General features: G+C 40.8%; 1 protein-coding gene across 1 annotated transcript; it reads right to left on the reverse strand.

Annotated features, from left to right (window-relative positions):
• Positions 1-274: 274 nt before the first annotated feature.
• Positions 275-21,150, reverse strand: ATP6V1E1 (ATPase H+ transporting V1 subunit E1). The gene is made up of 9 exons (XM_058559153.1): positions 21,003-21,150; positions 15,958-16,023; positions 14,199-14,308; positions 13,719-13,785; positions 8,078-8,167; positions 7,355-7,423; positions 5,211-5,305; positions 2,214-2,301; positions 275-860 (listed from the first exon to the last, which is right to left on the reverse strand). Exons 1-9 carry the CDS (start codon positions 21,033-21,035, stop codon positions 798-800), a joined length of 681 nt encoding a protein of 226 aa, XP_058415136.1. The 5' UTR covers positions 21,036-21,150; the 3' UTR covers positions 275-797.
• Positions 21,151-21,988: the final 838 nt, after the last annotated feature.

Consider the following 21,988-nt stretch of genomic DNA (forward strand, 5'->3'; position numbering starts at 1 on the left):
CTGTCAAACCCTCTAGAGGACTAATACTGAACACCTGTGTGTGTGGACAATCATAAGGGGCTGGAAGGAACACTTCTTCTGGGTGAGGGTCTGGTAAAAATGAGCAGGAAGCGCAGAGAACACCGAGAGGGTTAATGGCTTCAAGTACTGACAGCTGTCAACCGGCAAATGCTACAGGGATTTGGGAAATGCTTCTTTTCTAGATACCTCAGTAAGAGCTTTACCCTCTCAAACCACAAACTTGTAGTGCCTTGCATAATAAATTACAATGAAATCCACATAAACCTTTTGTTTTAATAAATAAAGCATATTCGTCACTTAGATTTTAAATCACATTTACAGATGAGGAACACTTCTAGGCCCAAACAGTGAAGCTATTACTGCTAGAAGGAATGCACGCCCCATGTGCATTTTAAGCCTAAAGAGCAGAGACCTAACACCATAGGAAACACCACACATATCACCCTCTAGACTAGATAACTGGAACCAGAAAAGAGCAGAAGACTCCATGATGTTCATGCAACCACCATCTGATCCCCTCACCTTCATGCTGCAGAACCAACCAGGTTGTGTTACTTTTAGATAAGCTAGAGGTAGGTTTCCTGATGATACAAATGCAACTTTCTCCCATTGTTAATGATGAGGCCAAGGGCATTAGCTACAGAAGGGTACTCACTGATAAATACAGTATATTAGAACAGCAAAGAGGAAGCTACAGAGATAATCTTGTTTCTTCAAACATCAGAAATTGCGCATCACAGCAGTGGCGCAGTGGACGAATGCCACCTCCCGAAGGCTTAGTCCAAAAACTTCCTGTTGGCATTTGCACCAAACAAGGCTCCCCGTACTTCTGGCATCATCTGTGAAGAAATAAGTTCTTAAATAAACAAGCATTGTCAGTTGGAGAACTTGGAAAGAACTGTACATCTTAACCACAGGTGGCAAGTCATTAACCCCTACGAGGCTGGGAAGGAAATCACAAAGCTAAGGGCGTCAATCTGTCCTCACTTATCCAAAGCACCGCAACAGAATCCTTGGTGAGAAACTTAACCACTCACATATTTGAGGTGAAGACTGACAGCTTAAAGGGGACACAGAAAAAAAACTAAGTCATCACATCACTGTTTATGGCTTCTGTTATACCGTGACGCAGGGAGAAGAGTCCACTAAGGTCATTACCTCACAACATTCTGGATCATCCGCGTTTTCTCTCAACAAGTATCTCGAGTGCCTACTCTGTGCCAAGCAGAAAACTAAGCATGCAAGTTTGTGCTGAGGCACTCATTACAGCAACTGACAGATTCTTAGGCTTTAACGCCAATCTTCTAAGGCTGTGCTGCCCAACAGAGTAGCCATTAGCCATATGCGGTTACTGTGCATTTGAAAGTGGCTAGTCCAATTGAGAAGCTGCATTTCTAATTTTACTTTTTTTATTTTATTTTATTTATTTTTTCCCCCCAAAGCCCCAATAGATAGTTGTATGTCATAGCTGCACATCCTTCTAGTTGCTGTATGTGGGACGCGGCCTCAGCATGGCCGGAGAAGTGGTGCATCGGTGCGCGCCCGGGATCCGAACCCGGGCCACCAGCAGCGGAAATCGTGCACTCAACCACTAAGCCACAGGGCCGGCCCAAATTTTACTTATTTTTAATTAATTTGAATATCCACATGTGGCTAGTGGCTACTCCACTGGGCAACCTAGCTCTAAGGTTTAAGTTACCAGATGATACTCAAGGTCCAAATGCTTTCACTATAAGACAAGTAGGCAGGCACAGCAACAGACCACCACCACTGGAAGATGCCCAGCTTTTTGGAAAAAGTAAATTTTCCTGCCTTGTTTCCTAGCGTTTATTTGTGTAAACCTGGAAACATCTGAAGAGCCAGATGGTGATTCCCTTAAACAAGTATTTACGTTAGTTCCCATCACTATTGCTGGAGAAAGAACTTTGGTCAGCATCTCCACATGTAGTAAAATATTTACAATAGAATCCTAGATAAACAAAACCCTTCCCTTGTTCTGACCCCAAATCCTCCTTCATGTAAATGGTTATCACCTCAGTAAATGCAGCTAAATGCCTAATCCCCATTCCTTTTAAGAACTGTCAAAAAAATGTGGACAGAGTGACAAATCCCAAATACCAGTGAATGAACATGTGTTCTCCGTACCACCTCAAAGTGACAGACCAACTCCTGAGGAGTATTCCCACACTCACCTGCTGGGCTATGAGATCCAGCCGGCTTTCCAGGGTATTGGAGACCTTTATCTTACGATCCCCATTATAGATCTCAACTCCACCAGCTCTACAAAGAACACAGGAAATAACAACTTTTATAGATTTGAGGAAGACAGACATACATGGTACATTTACTTTATTCCCTTGAAGGAAAGCCGTTTTGGTGTGTGGAGTGTCTAAGGGGCCAATAAACATAAGCAGTTACATTGAAATTAATTCAGAAAAGCTTCTGAGGATTTAAGGTATGCATGTTGATGATAACTGTCATTTACCCAGTGACTGCTATGTGCCAATTTGATTTTATATTACTGCACCTAATTTAATTCTACAACCAGCCCTCCCCAACCAAATGAAAAGGGGGAGGATTTAGTCCTAGTTTGCAAATCAACAGATAGATAGAGTCCTCATCTGAATGTTTCTTAAAGGCAGGATCCTGCTAATTACCAGGGGGTACTGATAAGGCAATGCTGTCTATCAGATAAAAGGTACCATTGCAAACTTCTGCTAAACTCGCCCTCAGAAAGTCCTGCCTCTGGCCATAAAGTTTCTCAGCACTTAGAGGCATAAGATAAACAAGTGGAATTCTATTACAAGGAGCCTGAGGGAATGAAATTCTTTTGCTATATTAGAATTTTATCAAACATTTCTTGGGACAAGCAGGCTATGAGAGAAAGGCTGGGTGAGGTTTTACAAATTTTCTTTGGGGAACTGTAATGGACTCTGACCTCAATTATTTTCTTACCCATCCTGCCTCCCCCTCATTTCTTTTTTTTTTGTGAGGAAGATCAGCTTTGAGCTAACATCCATGCTAATCCTCCTCTTTTTGCTGAGGAGGAGCGGCTCTGAGCTAACATCTATTGCCAGTCCTCCTCCTTTTTTTTTTTTCTCCCCAAAGCCCCAGTAGATAGTTGTATGCCATCTTTGCACATCCTTCTAGTTGCTGTATGTGGGACGCGGCCTCAGCATGGCTGGACAGGCGGTGCGCCAGTGCACGCCCGGGATCCAAACCCAGGCCGCCAGCAGTGGAGCGCGCGCACTTAACCGCTAAGCCACTGGGCCAGCCCCCTTTCATTTCTTTGTTTCATCTATCTTTAATTTCTCTAAACAGACTATTTCCTTCATTAGGGCGTGGGTGGTTCTTTCCTGAAATCCTGATCCCACTGTCTGTGATATAATTCTTTGTCTCTGTGGGGGGAGTAAGGGAAGGAAGACCCCCACTAAGTGAGAATGTCTCCTGTGTGCCAAGCACTCAATGGATGTAAAGTCAAGGGCTTCCCAGGACTTCTATCTGCCCCACAGCCCTACAAGAGTCTTGGTAGCCTCACGATTTTACAAACAAGGGAACAGGCTTCACCAGGTTAAATATAATGACAATAATTAAGCTTCCAAGAATTCTGTGAGGTAGGTATTATTGGCCCAATAGGAGACGAGGAAATCAAGGCTCAGTGAGATTAAACAACTAGTCCAAGACTACCTAGTTAGTAAGTGGCAGAATGGAGAATCAAACCTAAACCTGACAAGAATGCTCAAGCTTTTTTCACTAGCTTATGGACCTTCTCCATTTATAAAGCATTTTCACATATAGTAGTCCCCCCTTATCCACAGTTTCAGTTACCTGCAGTCAACCATGGTCCGAAAATATTACATGGAAAATTCGAGAAATAAACAATTCATAAGTTTTGAATTGCATGCCGTTCTGAACAACATGATAAGATCTCGCACTGTCCAGCTCCGTCCCTCCTGGGACGTGAATCATCCCTTTGTCCAGCGGATCCACACTACAGAAGATACTGGCCCACTAGTCACTCAGTAGCCACCCGGGTTATTACATTGACTGGGGCAGTATTATTGTGTTTGTGTTCAAGTAACATTTATTTTACTTGATAATGGCCCCAAAGCACAAGAGTAGTGATGCACACAATTCAGCTCTGCCAAAGGGAAGCTGTACAGTGCTTCCTTTAAGTGAAAAGGTGCAAGTTCTTGACTTAATAAGGAAAGAAAAAAAAATCATATGCTGAGGTTGCTAAGATCTATGGTAACTTTTATTACAGTATATTGTTATAATTGTTCTATTTTATTAATAGTTATTGTTGTTAATCTCTTATTGTGACTAATTTATAAATTAAACTTTATCACAGGTATGTATATATAGGAAAAAACATAGTACATGTAGGGTCTGGTTCCATCCGAGGTTTCAGGCACCACTAGAAGTCTTGGAATGTATCCCCCGAGGATAAGGGAGGACTACTATATACTAGCTCACCTTTTTCCTCACTTTATGAAACAAAAAAGCAAAAAGCATTGATTTTACAGATGACAGAATTTAGCCCCCAGGTCCCACAGCTAGCAAAAGGCCAAGTCAGGACTCAAACCTAGGTCTTACAGTCCTGAATCCTGCGCTCCTTCAGCCCAGTTCATGTGTCCCAAGGACTCTCTGCAGCGTTAGCCAGTGGTATGCCTAGGGAGTATCAGACAGACAGGTGCAATGGAGAAAGCGACCCTGGCTCTTACGCTTGTGAGGACTTCCTATAGCCTATCCTAACTGTACCAAGTTTATTAGGGATGCTGAAGAAACGTTCTCTCATTTCCTCACAGTCAGCAGATGTACCATTGGTATTTGCAATTGTACTTTTTTTTTGTTTTTGCTAACTTCTTAGAGGCAGTGATTATCTTCCTCAGCATCTAAAACAGAGATGTGGACCCAGCTTTGAGTTCTGGGTGCAGGCTTAGCGCTGCCTCTCTGCAGGATGAACTGAGCGACCCTAGGAAGGCAAACTGTTAGCAGATGTCTATTGGCTAAGGAGGGAGAACAACAACAGAGCGTGGACAGAAGCACAGCAGTGGTTGCAAGTGGAGCACAGCCACACCTCTATCCTTGTGGTGAAGAGTGCCTGGGAGAACACTTTAAAAGCCCAGTATAAAGGCCACGCTCGCAGTGAGATAAGCTTAGATGTCAAAAGTAGGAATACTCCTTACATTTCCTCAGGCAGGTAGGCCTCCTGATCAATTTGGACATTAACATCTCTTTTGGTGGCGATTTTGTACATAGGGATTGCTTTTTGCACTGCAACCTGGAAAAACAGAAAACATAAGAGGTTTTAGCATAAACTATGGAACAGGTATCCAAAAAAAAAATCAACAAACTATATAAGCAAGAATATTCCTATTCATTTTTCAAGTAAAAGAACAGATGCATTGCTGGTGGGAACGTAAAATGGTGTAGCTGTGGTGGAAAATGGTATGATAGTTCCTCAAAAAATTAAGCATAGAGTTACCATATGATCCAGCAATCCTACCTCTGGGTATATATCCAAAAGAAATGAAAGCAGAGACTCGAACAGGTATGTGTACATCCATAGTCATAGCAGTATTCTTCATAATAGCCAAAAGGCAGAAACCACCCAAGTGTCTATTAACAGATGAGTAGATGAACAAAATGTAGGATATACATACGATTCAGCCTTAAAAAGAAAGGATATTTTGACACATGCTACAACATGAATGAACCTTGAAGACATTATGCCAAGTGAAATAAGCCAGTCACAAAAGGACAAACACTGTATGATTCTACTAACATGAGGTACCTAGAGTAGTTAAATTCAGAGAGATAGAAAATAGAATGGTGGTTTCCAGGGGCTACAGATGGGGGGAATGGGGAGCCAGTGTTTAATGGGTCCAGAATTTTAACTTGGGAAGATGAAAATGTTCTGGAGATGGATGGTGGTGATGGTTGCACACAATGTGAATGAGCTTAATGCAACTGTACACTTAAAAAGGTAAATTTTATGTTATATACATTTTACCATAATTTAAAAAAGAAATGAGCTCACTGGGGAAAAAAAGAATAGATGGAAGTGGGTTTTTAATGCTTTACTGCAATTAGCATGGCAAAACATAATTAGTGGAAAGTCCTATCTTTGAACAATATTGTGCACTCTAGTAAACATGTCAATAACACTTTCTTGAAGGAACTTTAATCTTTTTCTCTGACAACAGTGCTAGTTGAACAGATCTATGCAGAGATTCAACTCTCCCTGCTCCTCACGTCTAATACAGCACCACCCTGGGGAGCCCCTCACTCACACTAGATGCTGACACTGTATAGTGTCAAGAAGAAACTTGGCTGGCACCTAGCGATACCATGGTGTCATCTAGAAAAGGCTGCTTGGCCACTCAGACTTGCCACCACAGAATGATTATCACCTTGATGAACTCTCCATTACGTCCAGCCCTGTTTCACAGGTTCATAAATGAGGCTGTCAGCACAAACATGGATCCAGGTTACTGGCATGGCTTATAACCCAGAATCACAATTTATTAATTTATAGTGGACAGCGAGGGGAATGGACACTTGTTTTCTTTCCTAGGAGACAAATTACTTCGGGGGACAAATTATAATAAGAGTACAAATATATTATGTGTTGTAAATGTACTAATTTACAATAAGAAACATAACAGCTAAGAGACCAACTACTCACATCCTTGTTTGAAAGCAAGCTACATGGAAGAATGTGAATCTGCAGAGCAAATCGATGACACAATCAGAGCCAGGGCAGTTCATTCTAGGATGTGAGGCTCCTTCAGTCCAGAGCACCACCTACTGCTACAGCTGTATGTACCTGCCATGAGGCCAGCGGGCGCCCCCTAGACCAAGGCTCCTTCTCCTGTAGACAGGACATGGAGGAGGACCTCAATATTTGTCTCTGGGGCTGCAGCTGTGTTTTCACTGCTGATCAACCTTTTTTCTGTACCCACATTCTTTCTGCAGGTATAGGAATATATGAGGTTAGAACCAAGCCTTGCTAGTCTGGGAACAGTTTGCCCCTTTAAGATGGTATTACCTTTCTTTGCTCCAATCCAATAGGTTCTGCTTTTACTGCTGAATTTTCAGAAGATTATGGTATTACAAAGGCTCCAGAAAGGGAGGAGGGCAGTAGGTCAGAGGGCAAAACTTGACCTCTTTAAGAGAAGAAATTAGAGGCTTACGTACACTTAAGTCAATATCTACAACGTGTTAAGACTCCTCTAATTCCTGTGGTTGAGCCATCATCCATTAGAGCATGCATTCCATCCCTAACATTTTAATCTTAAAAAAAAGATTTCTTCTTTAAGCTCTTTACCTTTACCAGAGGGAAATCCTGTTTCCTGCAACGAACAATCATTCGGGGCTCCAACAACTGGTACAAACCCTGTAAGATACAATCAGATGCTATTAGTAGGAAATGCAAACTATAAAAGAAAGCAACAGTGCAAAATAAAATGTTTTTATAATTCTTTCATCTAGGTTGGAAAAAAATGTCCTCTTGTAAGTTCCCCAAAAGACAATGCTATGAGAACACAGAAAGAAGATCTTGAAGTCACAGACCAGATAAATATACCCAATGCTCTGGCGGAGGAAACAAAATTCACATGGGAGTCTTAGCATACCTCAACTAGGTTGAGGACAAATATGACTGTGATTAACATAAGTAAAATAAGGACTCAAAGCCGAGCAGCAAATAATTAAAATGTATACAGCCTTTAGTCTGAACCCCAATATCTGAAGCAAGTGTTTTAGTGTTGAAATCCTATTAGGGAAGTTTAAAGCTGAAGTTGCAAGCAGACTTAACCGTCGAGTTATAAAGGACTAACAAGACTATACAGAAGAGGGGGAAGCCTGGAAGTCTTATTCACCCAGACAGACATTACTATCCTACCATGCATTCCTCCATTAGACAAGGAAAAGAGCAAAAGGAAAAAAAGCTAAGAGGAGAAAACAAGAAAAACAGAGCTGGTCACTAATATATCTTGTCAATTCTGTAAGAACGGTGGCTGTCACTGGTAGATCTGGCCTATAAAATTACCTGGAGGACCAGCCCATCCAACAGCACTTGGTACCTGGCTGCATCTTTTACCACTTTGCTGAGTCTCTGTTTTGCTTCATTTAGTAGGTCCTACAAGGAGTGGAAAAGACAAAAGTTATCTACACATCTGGCAGTCAGCTCAGAACCCTCTGTGAGGCTGGTCCTGGCTCAAGCCCCACTGCTTCACATTTTACTGTTGTGTTTTCACACATTTCTCACATTCTCTGAGATACATGACAAACCAGACGCTGTGCTAATAAGTACATCAATACAAGGAAGCACGGAGCACCATCATGGCTCCCAGGAGTTCACATGCAACAAAATAGCCCAGGTTATCAATCAGTTCAGAAACCTACATATTTGACTAAGATGGAAAGATCTACATGATGCAGATTTGCAAAGCAAGCTGTGGAGGCAGAATTACAGGGCCAAGAAAAAAAACTGAGAAACATCAAATTTAATAGGCAGGAAAATAAGAGACTCCTAGGAAACATGGGGAAAAAGCCGTCATGTTGGAGAACAATAAGGAGAAGCCAAGGGAGCAACAACGTAAAGAAGAAAATGGTGACCCAACACAGTGTCTAATGCCTCAAAGAAGCGCAGGAAGAAGAGCAGAGCAGTATATAGCTTGAGTTTTTATGTTTCTAATTTATAATGAGAATTTTGTGAAAATAAACATTTATAATTTCAGTTGTTCTAAACACACTTGTTTCCTTAGCGCTTTGTAGCCTAACTTCTTGCCATCAAGTAATTTAGTTTAGCAAACCACAATAAATTAGAGGCAGGAGGGGGTGAGGAACAGACCGTGAAATGACACAGCAAACAGGATCACACATACATAAAAGCACACACACACGCTTTAAATGGATTTTGTATTTTTAAATATCTTATTTCAAATATAAAATGAAATGAAAATGGAAGAGCAGGGGTCCAGCCCAGTGGAGTAGTGATCAAGTTCGGCGCACTCCACTTCAATGGCCCGGGGTTCGCAGGCTCGGGTCCTGGGTGCAGACCTACGCACTGCTCATCAAGCCATGCTGTGGCGGCGTCCCACACACAAGATAGAGGAAGACAGGCACAGATGTTAGCTCAGGGCCAATCTCCCCCACAAAAAAAAAAAAAAAAAAAGAAGAGGGACACTCTCTGTGGACACAGACACACGGAGAGGCCACATGATGAGGGAGGCAGAGACTGGAGGGACGGGCCACAAGCCTGGGATGCCCAGAGCCCCCAGAAGCTGGATGACGCAGTAAGGATCCTCCCCTGGAGCCTTGGGAGGGAGTGCAGCCTTGCTAGACCTTGGTCTTGGCCTTCTGGCTCCAGGAGTGTGAGTGAATAAACTTCTGATATTCTAAGCCAAAAAAGAAAATAGAAGAGTGAAAATAAGAGATCAAGTCAGTATGGAAAACAGAAAATTCTGTTAGTGACAATTTTAGAGGTAAGCAGACAAACTCTCTGGCTACTCTGGGGTCTACTAAATTTGGGGAAGATATGTGGTATGACCTGGAACTGATGCTTTGTGTGTCAAATTTATGAAATGCAATCCTTTTCCTCTAGCCCATCTCTTGAAGAAAATGATGGATAACTGCATTTTAAAAAATTATCTGAAGTTGAATCTTTCCCAATTTTACAAGTAAAACATATTATTCTATACTACTCTCTATATCCTCCCCCTCAAAATTTCAAAATCACTGTGTATGATGAGAAATGTTGCTAACATGTAAAATAACTGTATGAATATTCTAGATAGAGGGAAAAAAGGTGAGAAGCACTGGTAGTGAAAAAGAGGAAAATATAGAAAAGTTGAAAAAAGAAAAAAACACACCCAGATTTTTGTTATATTTTTTCAAAACACAACTCATACTCAACCTACTAGGATGTTAAGTTCCACAAGGGCAAAGATATGATTTTATTACATCCCTAGTACTTAGAATCGTGTGTGCCACTTAGTAAACATTCAAATATTGGATAAATAAACGACTGATCTGTACTTTAGGTATCAAGTTTTCTTATCCATGACACCAAAAGTTCCTTCTAAAAGCCAAACTAGTAATTCTTTATATACTTAAAAGGATTTAAAGCAGCTTACAAGAATAGATTTCAAAAAAAAATTTAAACTAAATTTTTAGAGGCTGGCTCCGCGGCTTAGCGGTTAAGAGCACGCGCTCCGCTGCTGGCGGCCCAGGTTCGGATCCTGGGCACGCACCAATGCACCACTTGTCTGGCCATGCTGAGGCGGCGTCCCACATACAGCAACTAGAAGGATGTGCAACTATGACATACAACTATCTACTGGGGCTTGGGGGAAAAAAGAAGGAGGAGGATTGGCAATAGATGTTAGCTCAGAGCCGGTCTTCCTCAGCAAAAAGGAGAGGATTGGCATGAATGTTAGCTCAGGGCTGATCTTCCTCACAAAAAAAAATTTTAAAAAAACTAAATTTTTAAAAAGTTAGAAAAAATAACTAATAAAATATAAATAAGTAAATGAAAAAAGCAGGTCAATGGAAAAACAAGGACAAGAAAAAATAATAATTTCAATTGGAAGTGAAGTCAAATCTACTAAACCACTGGGTTGTTTACATAACCTAAGTGTGCCATCTAAGACAAGTGCACCCTCTGAGAATGTACTATCACAAGTATTTCTACAATATCTTAGATGATCTTTCTCAGGATTCTTTCCACTTTTAATATCATTAATCCTCAAAAAGGCCTCATAAAAAGATAAACCATATAGAAACTCTAATAACAAAACTTATAACCGGTCAAGATTGTAATATTTAACAATATGTGTTATAACCCCTAATATTTAACAGTATGTGTTATAACCCCTGGTACTCATATTTAGGAGTGCTAGAGACATTTAAGTTATATGCCCCCAACTATTGAATTGTACAGATAATACCATCTACACTGTAGCTGTCACAGTTGTCATTTTTCACTCCAGGCATAAACATCAAAGCAGCAACTTATGGTCAAGGGGCTTTCTGAGCATTGGCACCAAAGAGCTGGGAGAACATTTTAACCACCCAGGCCTATTATGAGAAGGAAGGGCTACCACTGGAGGAGATGGGGGTGGAGAGAGGGAACTAACATTTCTTAAATAAATACCGTATGCCAAGTGTTAATAAGGATTTAAATGTGTTCTCTCATTCAATCCTCATAAGAACCCTCTGAACCAAGTATCATAATTAATATACCAAAGAGGAAACTGAGGGTTAGAAATAATAATTTATTCAAACTAATATGGCAGAGTTGAAATTTAAATTCAAAGTTGACTGACTCTTAAGCCCAAGTTCTTCCACAACAAACTACCTTCTCTAAGCACATACTATTATTCTAAGGGCAGCTTATAAATTAGGTCCATCAATTCAGGTTGCTACAGGAACTTCAGCCCCCTGGAAGGAAATCAACTACCGATCACCGAAAGTCAGCATTTTAGTGAAGATACTCGCTAACAGTTGTCCTGCGCTATTAACATTTTGCAGTCAACATTTCCACAAAAAGCTCTCTAGTCCTTCTTTTGTGTTTCATAGAGGACGAATTACTACCATGTGGCAAGGTAAATTAGCAACAGATTTTCTGTTTTCCGACATTCCTAGAATTTAAAAGCACTCAAATTTGAAGTATTATGGGAATTATGCTAATAGGTCATCTCTATGTGTCCTGAATATCAGTCCCTCACACTTAACATCCTGACAGACATTTCTATCTGGAGGTTTCTTGGCCCCACAAAGTATGTCCAAAAGTGAGCAGGTTATTTTTCTTAGAAGAGCTTGTCCTCCTGACTTTCCAATTTTGTTAATGGAACCACCACTCTCCCAGTTAGCCAGGCCTGAAATTCAGTATTTAGTATTGGACTTGGAAGAGAAGGAGGAGTCAATGTCTGGAACATCTTCCTGTAAAATGTGTCAACACTGACACACCTATTCAGTTCTCACTGCCACCACCCCAGACTCATTAGAACTGGCATCTTAGAATATTAGTTTGTGTTTCTTTAACCATCTGAGAAAATGGTATGTCTTTCATTTATTCAAGTTTTATATTTTTAGGGTTTTTTTTTTAAATTCTTTATTTTATTTTTTTTGTGTGTGTGTGTGAGGAAGATCAGCCCTGAGCTAACATCCATGCTAATCCTCCTGTTTTTTTTGCTGAGGAAGACCGGCTCTGAGCTAACATCTATTGCCAATCCTCCTTTTTTTTCCCCCCAAAGCCCCAGTAGATAGTTGTGTGTCATAGTTGCACATCCTTCTAGTTGCTGTATGTGGGACGTGGCCTCAGCACGGCCGGAGAAGCGGTGTGTTGGTGCGCGCCTGGGATCCGAACCCGGGCCGCCAGTAGCGGAGCACGCGCACTTAACTGCTAAGCCACAGGGCCGGCCCTATATTTTTAGTTTTATAGCTATTTCATATAGGTCTTATTCACTAACAGTCCCAATAATTTAATAATTTTGGAAGCTATTATAAAGGGATCTATTTTTAATTTTACTTGCTAATTGTTTATTGTTGGCATACAGAAAAATGATTCATTTCTGTATATTCTCTTGGTAGCCAGTCACCTTTCTCTCTCTAGTCACCAGTCACCTAATCACTAGCTCTTATAGTTTTTCATATGTTGTATTTTCTGTGTAGATAATCATATCTGCAGAAAATGATCACTGTTTCTTTTTTTTTTTTTGTGAGGAAGATCAGCCCTGAGCTAAAATCCAATGCCGATCCTCCTCCTTTTTTTTTTTTTTTTTGGCCAAGGAAGATTAGCCCTGAGCTAACATGGGATGCCAATCCTCCTGTTTTTGCTGAAGAAGATTGGCCCTGAGCTAACATTCATGCCCATCTTCCTCTACTTTATATGGGACGCCGCCACAGCATGGCTTGACAAGCGGTGTGTTGGTGTGTGCCTGGGATTCGAACCTGCAAACCCCAGAACACGGAAGTGGAGCGCACGCACTTAACCGCTTGCGCCACCGGGCCGGCCCCTGATCACTGTTTCTTATTTCTCCATTTTATAAGGAATCTAGGGCCTCTGCAATAACAATGAGTAACAGTGGAAACAGCACGCATCCTTGTTTAGTTCCTGAATATAAGTCAAATACCTCTAGGCTTTCTCAACCAAGTGGTACGTTTCTGTAGGTTTCTGCCCTCTTCCTTGGATAACAATACTTCCCAAATGGTTTTCTTGCATCAAACTTCTTCCTTGTTAAATTTAGCCTACACACTCACACCATGAACCCTATTTATGATATTCTCCATAAAATAAAAACTTCAATGGCTTTCTATTGAAAAGAGATGAAGCTTTTTCGCCTTGCCCTCAGGGGCCCCACATATACACATGTAACCCCATCCCACCGCTCCAGTCTTCTTAGTCCCTATCACCCTGAGACTGTACAGTCCACCCACCACGTGCTGTACAATCTGGGCGTCTATGTGCTCTGTTAGAGAAGAAGATCCTTGAAGACAGGACACGTATCTTATTCAGTGTTGTATTTATTATAAAACCTAGTATAATGATTTTCTGACCAAATGTTTTCTTTCCAAAAATCATTCATCAACTCCTTAATTAGCTAATGTTAACTACTGCATTCTCTATCATAGGCAAATTAATAAACATTTTGTAATTTTATAACTAATAGGGGTTAATTACTCACTGTAATAAGGTCATCTCTCGCTCTGAGGACTTTCAGCCTTGCTTGATTCATCAAATTGGACATCTGACTGCAGAAGGTATGGGAAAATAGTATCAGTGTCGCATAAAAACAAAACTGCAGAGAAGGAGATATATAGCTTCCTATGTATGTACATACCCCAAAGAGAACCCCACTGAAATATATTTAGTGGTTTCTACCAACTTATTTTCAAAGATAAGGAAATATTTATTGAGTGCTTACCAAGTGGTGAGCACTTTCATATCATTTATTCCAATTTAATCTTTCAATAATCCTGTGAGGCTTCATTTTCACAAACGAGGAGAGAGAGGTTAAGCGACTGGCCCACAGTCAGATAAGCAATAAGCTGCCCTGTGAAGACTGACCCCTCTCTGCCTGATTCCAAAGCGGCTGCTCTGTTCTCTTGTCCCATCAACGTTTTAAAGCTTCCTTAGCTTAATACTGTGACCAGGATCTACTTACATTTTCTTCTGCTGCTCAATCTGCTTTTCTTTCTTTTCATAGTATTCCATAATCTTCAGTCTTTGGGTTTGCACAAGACGACCTTTCTCAATGTTGAACTCTTCTTCTGCCTACCAAGGAACTTATTATCATTAACTCATTATACCAGATTCTGACCAACAGTTTTATTTTAAGCAGCTGGTGATCAGAAGTACTTGCTTATAATCACCTTATTCCACATCTAAAACAGGAAATTTATTAGGACTCATCTTCAAAGATTACTTCTAATTTATTCAAAAGGAAAGTCTGGTGACTTTCATCATAAACGATGAACCAGAAGACTAAAAATTTGATCAAGGGAAACAGTACGCAGCAACAAAGTTACAAAGGATATAATCAGATAGAAAATTCTGTATAAGAAAAGAAATTATTATGTATTCTAAATTTAATCCATTTGCTAACTAGAAGGCTAACGAAAAGAACACAGAATTTGGAGTTTAGAAGATCTGAGTTACTGCCTAAAAAATTTAGTCAAGTAATCTCAGTCTTAGTGTCCTCCCTTATAAAATAAAAGAAATAAAAACAGTATTCTTTCTACATAGGTCAAATAGGTAAGATAAATCTAACAGTCTTTTTAAAATTATAAATTATATAAATCTAAGTTATTACTTTTATTAGTGCAAATTATCGAGTGTCACTTTTTAAAAAGATTATCTTAGTAGTATATCAGATGTCTATGATTTTCAAGTGTAATTCAAGAAATTATGATTTTGGAAAAGTTAGCTAAAGTTGTTGATTCAGATGTTTAATGCTTGGCACCAGTACTTGGGCTTTCATATTCTAAAATAAATGCCTAACAGCTTCTTTCTATACCTATCATGGGAAATAAGTACAGATGATGGTGTTATAAGAGATAAGACTACCTTAAATAGAAATGCATTTATGCTGAAATAGAATTTCTATATTTGTCCCGAAAGAAACAAGGGAACTAGTCACATAAAACTGCAGTGCTCCTATGACCATCAAAACAATAGTAAACCATCCCCTAGCGACTGTTATATATCAGTGTAGGCAAAAGTCTTCTTCCTTAAACGCTAAATTAGTCATACAGTTTAAAGTTTCAGAGAGTATTAGTCCTAGAATACCAGGCACACACAATTTCAAGGCTGTATGATACGTAACTACAGTAGACTAAATTAAAAGGACAATGAAAATAAAATATTAGACAATATATTCTGGTTATAGTTTAAAAGCAAGCTTTTAAAATGCGTTATTATGATTATACCCAGGGAAAAGAACAATTTGATATATTTGTGTATAAACAATGTACAACTGGAAATATCTATAAAATTTGTAAATGCTGACCACGTGTCAGTTTTGTGATGGACAGGGGCTTTCATTTCCTACCTTACATATTTCCAAACTATTTATTTTTTTGCAACAAGCACAAAGTAATAAAAAAGCAAAATAACAACAAGAACACTACACCCTCCCCTAACCAACTATTGTAATTAGATGCAGATGCTAAATGTCTGAATTTTGGATTCCATGAAAAAATTAATTCATCCATTACTTTTCTACTCCCTACCATAAAATTTTAGGACACTTACTGGCAATCAGAATGTTTAAAAAGGAAAATTTACTTTTAATCTTAAAGATAAGAGATATTCTTATTAGTCCTATGCAATGTGTTGTTAAACAATTTTACTAATTACTGTTTAGCAAAGCAAAATAATATGAAACTTCGACAACTTCTTAAACTTAGAAAATGGAATCTCACCTTGGCATCTATTTCTTCTGCTTTCTCATTGGCTTCTTGTTCAATAAAAGCCATCATATGCTTAATCTATAAGGAAAAAGAAAAGATTATTTTATTTTTGAATATAACAAGAGAAGAAAATACATCTATCTTTTCTGATTCATTCAATAATCAATCGTTTACTGAATGTGTATTATGCGCCAGGCACTGTGTACAAGGATAAATGGGAGAGTTTCCGTCCTCAGATAACTTACAATCTGGAATTTGCTCTAGCAAATGGACCAGATGCAATATTCAATACCACAGGTAAACAGGACAGCATCCCACTCTCAAGGAACTTGGAGTCCTTGGGGGAGGGAGGACAAATATATACTCTCCTCTACTTCATGCCCCCTTCAGCCAGCACTCTCTCTCTTCTCCATCTCTAAGAAAAATGTATCAAAGGGCTATCTGTATTTACTTCTTCATCTTTTTCACCTCTTACTCTCAACACACTTCAATTTGACTTCTACCCTCTCCTCCACTCCACTGAAATTACTCTCATAAAATGACAACAATCTCTTTGCCCTTAAATCTTGGCCTTATCTTACCTGATCTTTCAGTATCTCTTGATATGGTGACCAACCCTCCCTTCTGGAACAATCATTCTCCTCTGCTTCCATGACTTCTTTTCTTTTTTTGTTTTGTGAGGAAGACCGGCTCTGAGCTAACATCTATTGCCAATCCTCCTCTATTTTTTTTTGTTGTTGTTGTTGTTCCCCAAAGCCCCCGTAGGTAGTTGTATGTATGTCATAGCTGCACATCCTTCTAGTTGCTGCATGTGGGACGTGGCCTCAGCATGGCCGGAGAAGCAGTGCGTCGGTGCGCGCCCGGGATCCGACCCTGGGCCGCCAGAAGTGGAGTGCACGCACTTAACCGCTAGGCCACGTGGCCAGCCGTTCATGACTTCTTTGTTCTCCTTCTCAGTCTCTTTTGGGGCCGTACTCTTCTTCCTCCACCTCCTAGACAGCTCTTTTCTGGATATCCTACTCACGGTAACCTGATTTCAACACATTCCATAATGAACTGCTAATCTCTCTCCTCCTCACCTCCCACTTTCATCCTGAGGATTAGCACCAACATCCACGAGTATCTTTCTTGTATCTCTGTCCTCACATCCGAACAATCACCAAGTCCTACCATTTCTCTCTTCTAACAGTTCTTTAATTTGACCACATCTCCCAACTTCACAACTACCCTAGCCCTTGCTATCACCATCTCTCAGTGGAATTACTGCAACAGCTTCCAAATTTGCCTCCCTGCCCTCAGACTTGTTCCCTCTCTAATTAACTCTACATTGCAACCAGAAAGATCCTTTAAAAATGCCTATCTCGTCATGTATCCCATTCCCGCCTCTTATGATAAAGCGCCAAGATTTCAGAAGGTACATGATCTGGTCACTGCTTATCTTTCCAGCGTCACATGAAACATAACCTTCACCACTCACCACTCTGCAGAGCTAAATTTATTTATTTCAGTGTTTCAGTCCTTCAGTTCGCCATTCTCTTTTTCACTTCCAAGATCTCAAAAATGCTGTTCCTTCCACTTGGAACACTCTTCCTCTCCTTCTCCACCTAGCTTACTTTTTGGGCCTCAGCTTGCTTAACTGTTGCCTCCTTTGAAAAATCTGTCCTGAACCTCTCACCTATATGCACCGAGGGCACTGTGTACTTCCTCTACCTAAACACACATTCATAATTGCTTGCTTACTTGTCCCTGTCCTCAACTAAACTATAAGGTTAGGAACTTGTTAAAGAGTTTTAGATCTCTGGCTATAGTAGGAGAATAAAGTCCAAAAAGTTCTTCTGAATAGGGCTTGGGGTAACTGATCCAACTTATAAATGAGTCTCTAGGGGCAGATGTAAAATACACCCAAGTGAATACACAAGCCACACAGCTAATCAAACTCACTGGGCACTTCATTTCATAGGGGCTCTCTCTGACAGGGAAGATGAAGTTAAAAAAAAAAGCTGATTAAAAGAATTTTATGTAGGACCCCTAGGTTACTAATTCATTTTGTTTATTCATTCTCCCACTTAAAGGTAAGCTCCATGAATACTGGGATCTTGTCTGTCTTTTATACCACTGTAACCCCAGAACATGGAACAACTGCCACCATATTAGGTGCTCAATAAGTATTTGTGAATAAATGAGACTCTGTGGGGAGTTTCAAGCCTTCTGAGGTATCCCAAGTACTGTTTAGAGTTTAACAATCTGGAAACAATTCCCAGCTTCTGCATCTAACACAAAGATACAATAAATCTAAGACACACACAGGTGTACAAACAGTGAGTTAATATTTGTTTCACAAGAATGTGAATATACTTAACACTACTGAACTGTACACTTAAAAATGGTTAAGATGGTAAATTTTATGTTACGTGTTTTATACAATTAAAAGAAAAGTGAGTTAAGAATACAATCTCGTGGCATCAAAGTGTTAAAGAAAACATATAGGATGGTTTTAGAAGGGAAGATTTATTTTTTACCAAAATTCTTAGAAGCCAAAGTAATTCTGATAACCAGAGCCTATTTTATAAGTAATACAATACTTATAAAATCTCAAGCCTTAAAGTTTTTGGGGTACCTAATCCAGAGCTACATGTACAGAAAAATCACCATGACCTTACTAAAAAGATGGGCCCCCAACAGACAGTGTGCGTGTTGTGGAGAGGAATGGTATCTCCACAAGTTCAGTTTGAAGCCTCACTGAACTCAGTCTGGAATTTTACAAGTAGCTTAACTAAATACAGTAATCAAAACAGCTGTTTATAAATGCTACAAGGCACATTTGGCCTCTATAGGTGAACTCGGATTCAAACCTGCATTATCTGCCTCTATCACTCATGCTGGACCCACTGCTACCAGATTTGACTAGATCAGCACAGCCTAGAGCAAAACCACTAATTTTAACCCAGGTCAGAGACGCCTGTTTACAGTCAACATGATCATATCCTGCCTTTAAGAGTTCCAACAAGAGAAACAGTCAACCCCATAAGGACATTTAACTCCACCCCTAAGACAGAAAAATCTGCCCTCTAAAAAGTACCTTTCTGTTTCCTGCTAACCTAGTAATTAAGTTTTTTGGAGTCAGAATCTTCGGAAAATTTGATGAAATAAATGACCATACTCCCAAGACAATAAAGCAAATATATACAAATATTTTAATACAATGGGGAAGAAGTCAGGGAATCCAGGATTTATTAAGCACCTACTAAGTGCTTGGTGCTTGGCCTATTCACTGCTAAGGATACAGGGAAGGAACGCACTGCTCTCATGCAGCTTACATGCAGTGTGGAGGGTACAGGCAAGAGATAAGATTTCTTCGTTCCGCCAGTTTTACAGAGAGAAAAAATGGTTTTTGGTCTAGATTCCAAGGAAATAGACTGCTTTACCTTTTTTTTTTTGTGAGGAAGATCAGCCCTGAGCTAACATCCACCAATCCTCCTCTTTTTGCTGAGGAAGATGGCCATGGGCTAACATCCATATCCATCTTCCTCTACTTTACATGGGACGCCACCACAGCATGGCTCGACAGGCGGTGTGTCGGTATGCGCCCGGGATCCAAACCTGCGAACCCCGGCCCGCCGCAGCGGGGCACACACACTTAACCGCTTGTGCCACGGGGCCGGCCCCCAGACTGCTTTACCTTTATATTTTTCCTCTACTATAACAAGGGGAGAAGATGAAGGATGAAGAGGAAGAAGACAATCAGTACTATAATTGTGCCTATGAGTGTGTGGAGGGCATTGTACTGTTCCACTGCATCACGCTTTTCTTATAGTAAAAATCAGAAGCAGCACAGATAAATGTTCAAAAAACCCCACTGTTCTGTAAGAATATGGTAAGATTTCTCAAACTTCTCCATAGATGCACTTTTTGTTACCCTATTCTCCCTTTGTGATTCGCACAAGCACCACTGAAATGAAGAAGAAACTCCACTCTTCTTAGTGCATATTAGGTTAAGAATAAAATGCAGACATTTTCAAGGCAATGGAAATAGCCAAGGAAAAAACATCTTACTGCTCATCTAAGAAGATTCATAAGCCAGTGAGTGAGCGTTAGTCAGAGAATTTTCCTAGTACCTTAAAAAGAAGTAGACTGAGTTCTCTAAACTATGCGAAGATTAAATTGCAGCCATAAATTTCCTTCTCTGAAAAACCTACTAGCAATCTGACTACTAAATGCAATGACTCTGGTTTCGGAATATTTACCGGCAGGACAAATTGAAACCACTTTTTCTCATGTTAGTTACAGACCGATCGACGCCACTAAATTCTCCCCAGAGATTTTTGCATTGTGACATTCCCAATGCCTACAAACTCGAAGGTATGACACATTTTAAAAACCAAAGTTTCCCAGGACTGACTATACACTTGCAAAACTGATTTAGGTTCACGACTTGCATAATTTTTCCCATAAGCCTTGACTCCTCTACTTTGTGCTAAGCACTGTTAGGCGCTGGGGCTCATAAATCTAAGAAATAGAAGAGCTCTGCGTTTGACACACATCAACGTACAGACTACTGGGAGACCAACCATTACAATTCACTATGATAGAGGAGGCTTCTCCAAGACGCAGATTAACAGTTCATAAAAGTGAGTGATCTCAGAACACCAGAAGCATCTCTCTCCCCTCAGCACTCTTTCCTTTCTTGTGAACCCTTCCCTCAGGGTTAACAACCAAGTCAAGAGGATGTTTCCAATCCCCGCATCCAATGTGCATTCCGATCCTTGTTTCCAGCGCTCCGATCTAGCAAGCACAGCTTGGATCCTGGGAAAATAGGCACCGCCGCGGTGGGAGCCAGGGAGCCAGCGCATTCAAGGCGGCGGCGCGCCAGCCCCGAGCACAGGTCACATGAGCTGCGGGCAAATCCCCCTCCCGCAGACGGACCACTCGGAGGCGGAGATCTGGGGCTAGGAACACCGCCGTCTCCCGGCACTGGGCTGCCCAACGCCCGCGCCCTCCCTGAGCCATCACCCTGAAGCGGCGCCGCGGCTCCGCCAGCCCCAGCCCCGGCCCGTCACCTGCTTCTGCACGTCAGCATCGCTGAGGGCCATGGCGAAAGCGATGCTAGGCCGGCGGGCAGCTGGCTCAAGCTTAGGGTTGAACGAGGCGGGGGAGAGCAGCAGCCAGCAGACGAACCGCAAAAGGAAGAACCGGCGCAGCCTTCGGTTTCCTTTGTTTTATAACCCCGGCTTCCGGTTCCTCCCAGGTGACCGCGCAGTGAGACCCCGTGAACCTTCTCAGCCAGTGGGAAGAGAGCGGCCGCGGGAAGCCCCGGCCCCGCCTCCTCCCCGCCTGTGCGCGTGCGCGTGCGCGTGCGCGTGCGGCCCCGCCAAGCCTTTGCATTGCTGACTCGTGACTTCAACAGCCTCCCCTACGGGGGAAGGGAGAAAATGAGGACTGCGGGTGTCTGAATTAGTGGAGCTGAGTGGATTTCTCCAGCCTTACAGCTGTTGCTTTTTTTAAAAAAAGTTCAAGTATTTTATTTATATCAAAACCAGAATTTATTATTTTACTTTCCTGGCTTTTTTACTTTCCTGGCCTTAATGGAAGCAAATTCAGTAATATTTTATTTATTAATAGATTTTAGTTTTAGAACAGTTCCAGAATTACGGAAAAATTAAGCAGTTTCCCTTATTATTAATATCTTACATTTGTATGTTACCTTTGTTACAATTAATTAACCAATATTGATGTATTAACTAAACTCCATAATTTATTCAGATTTCCTTAGTTTTAACCTACTGTCTTCTGTTCTGGGATCCCATCCAGCATACTACATTTCTTTTAGTTACCTCTCTTAAGTTTCCTCTAGGCTGTGACCGTTTCTCAGCCTTTCCTTGTTTTGGATGACCATGACAGTTTTGAGCAGTAATGGTCAGGTATATTGCAGGCTGCACCTCTGTTGGAACTTTTCTCATGATTGGTTGGTCATAATGCGTTTTTCGTAGGAAGATCACAGAGGTGAAGGACCATTTTTCTCACATCATATGCTGTCAACCTGATT

Source organism: Diceros bicornis, chromosome 17 (genome assembly GCF_020826845.1).
Source record: "Diceros bicornis minor isolate mBicDic1 chromosome 17, mDicBic1.mat.cur, whole genome shotgun sequence".
Classification (NCBI taxonomy): Eukaryota; Metazoa; Chordata; class Mammalia; order Perissodactyla; family Rhinocerotidae; genus Diceros; species Diceros bicornis.

Coding starts and splice junctions, on each gene's coding strand:
- ATP6V1E1 (XM_058559153.1), bottom strand. CDS start 21,035: ATGGCCCTCAGCGATGCTGACGTGCAGAAGCAG. Junction 7,424..8,077: donor TGGATGGGCTGGTCCTCCAG/GTAATTTTATAG, acceptor TGTATCTTACAG/GGTTTGTACCAGTTGTTGGA. Junction 2,302..5,210: donor GCCTACCTGCCTGAGGAAAT/GTAAGGAGTATT, acceptor TGTTCTTTGTAG/AGCTGGTGGAGTTGAGATCT.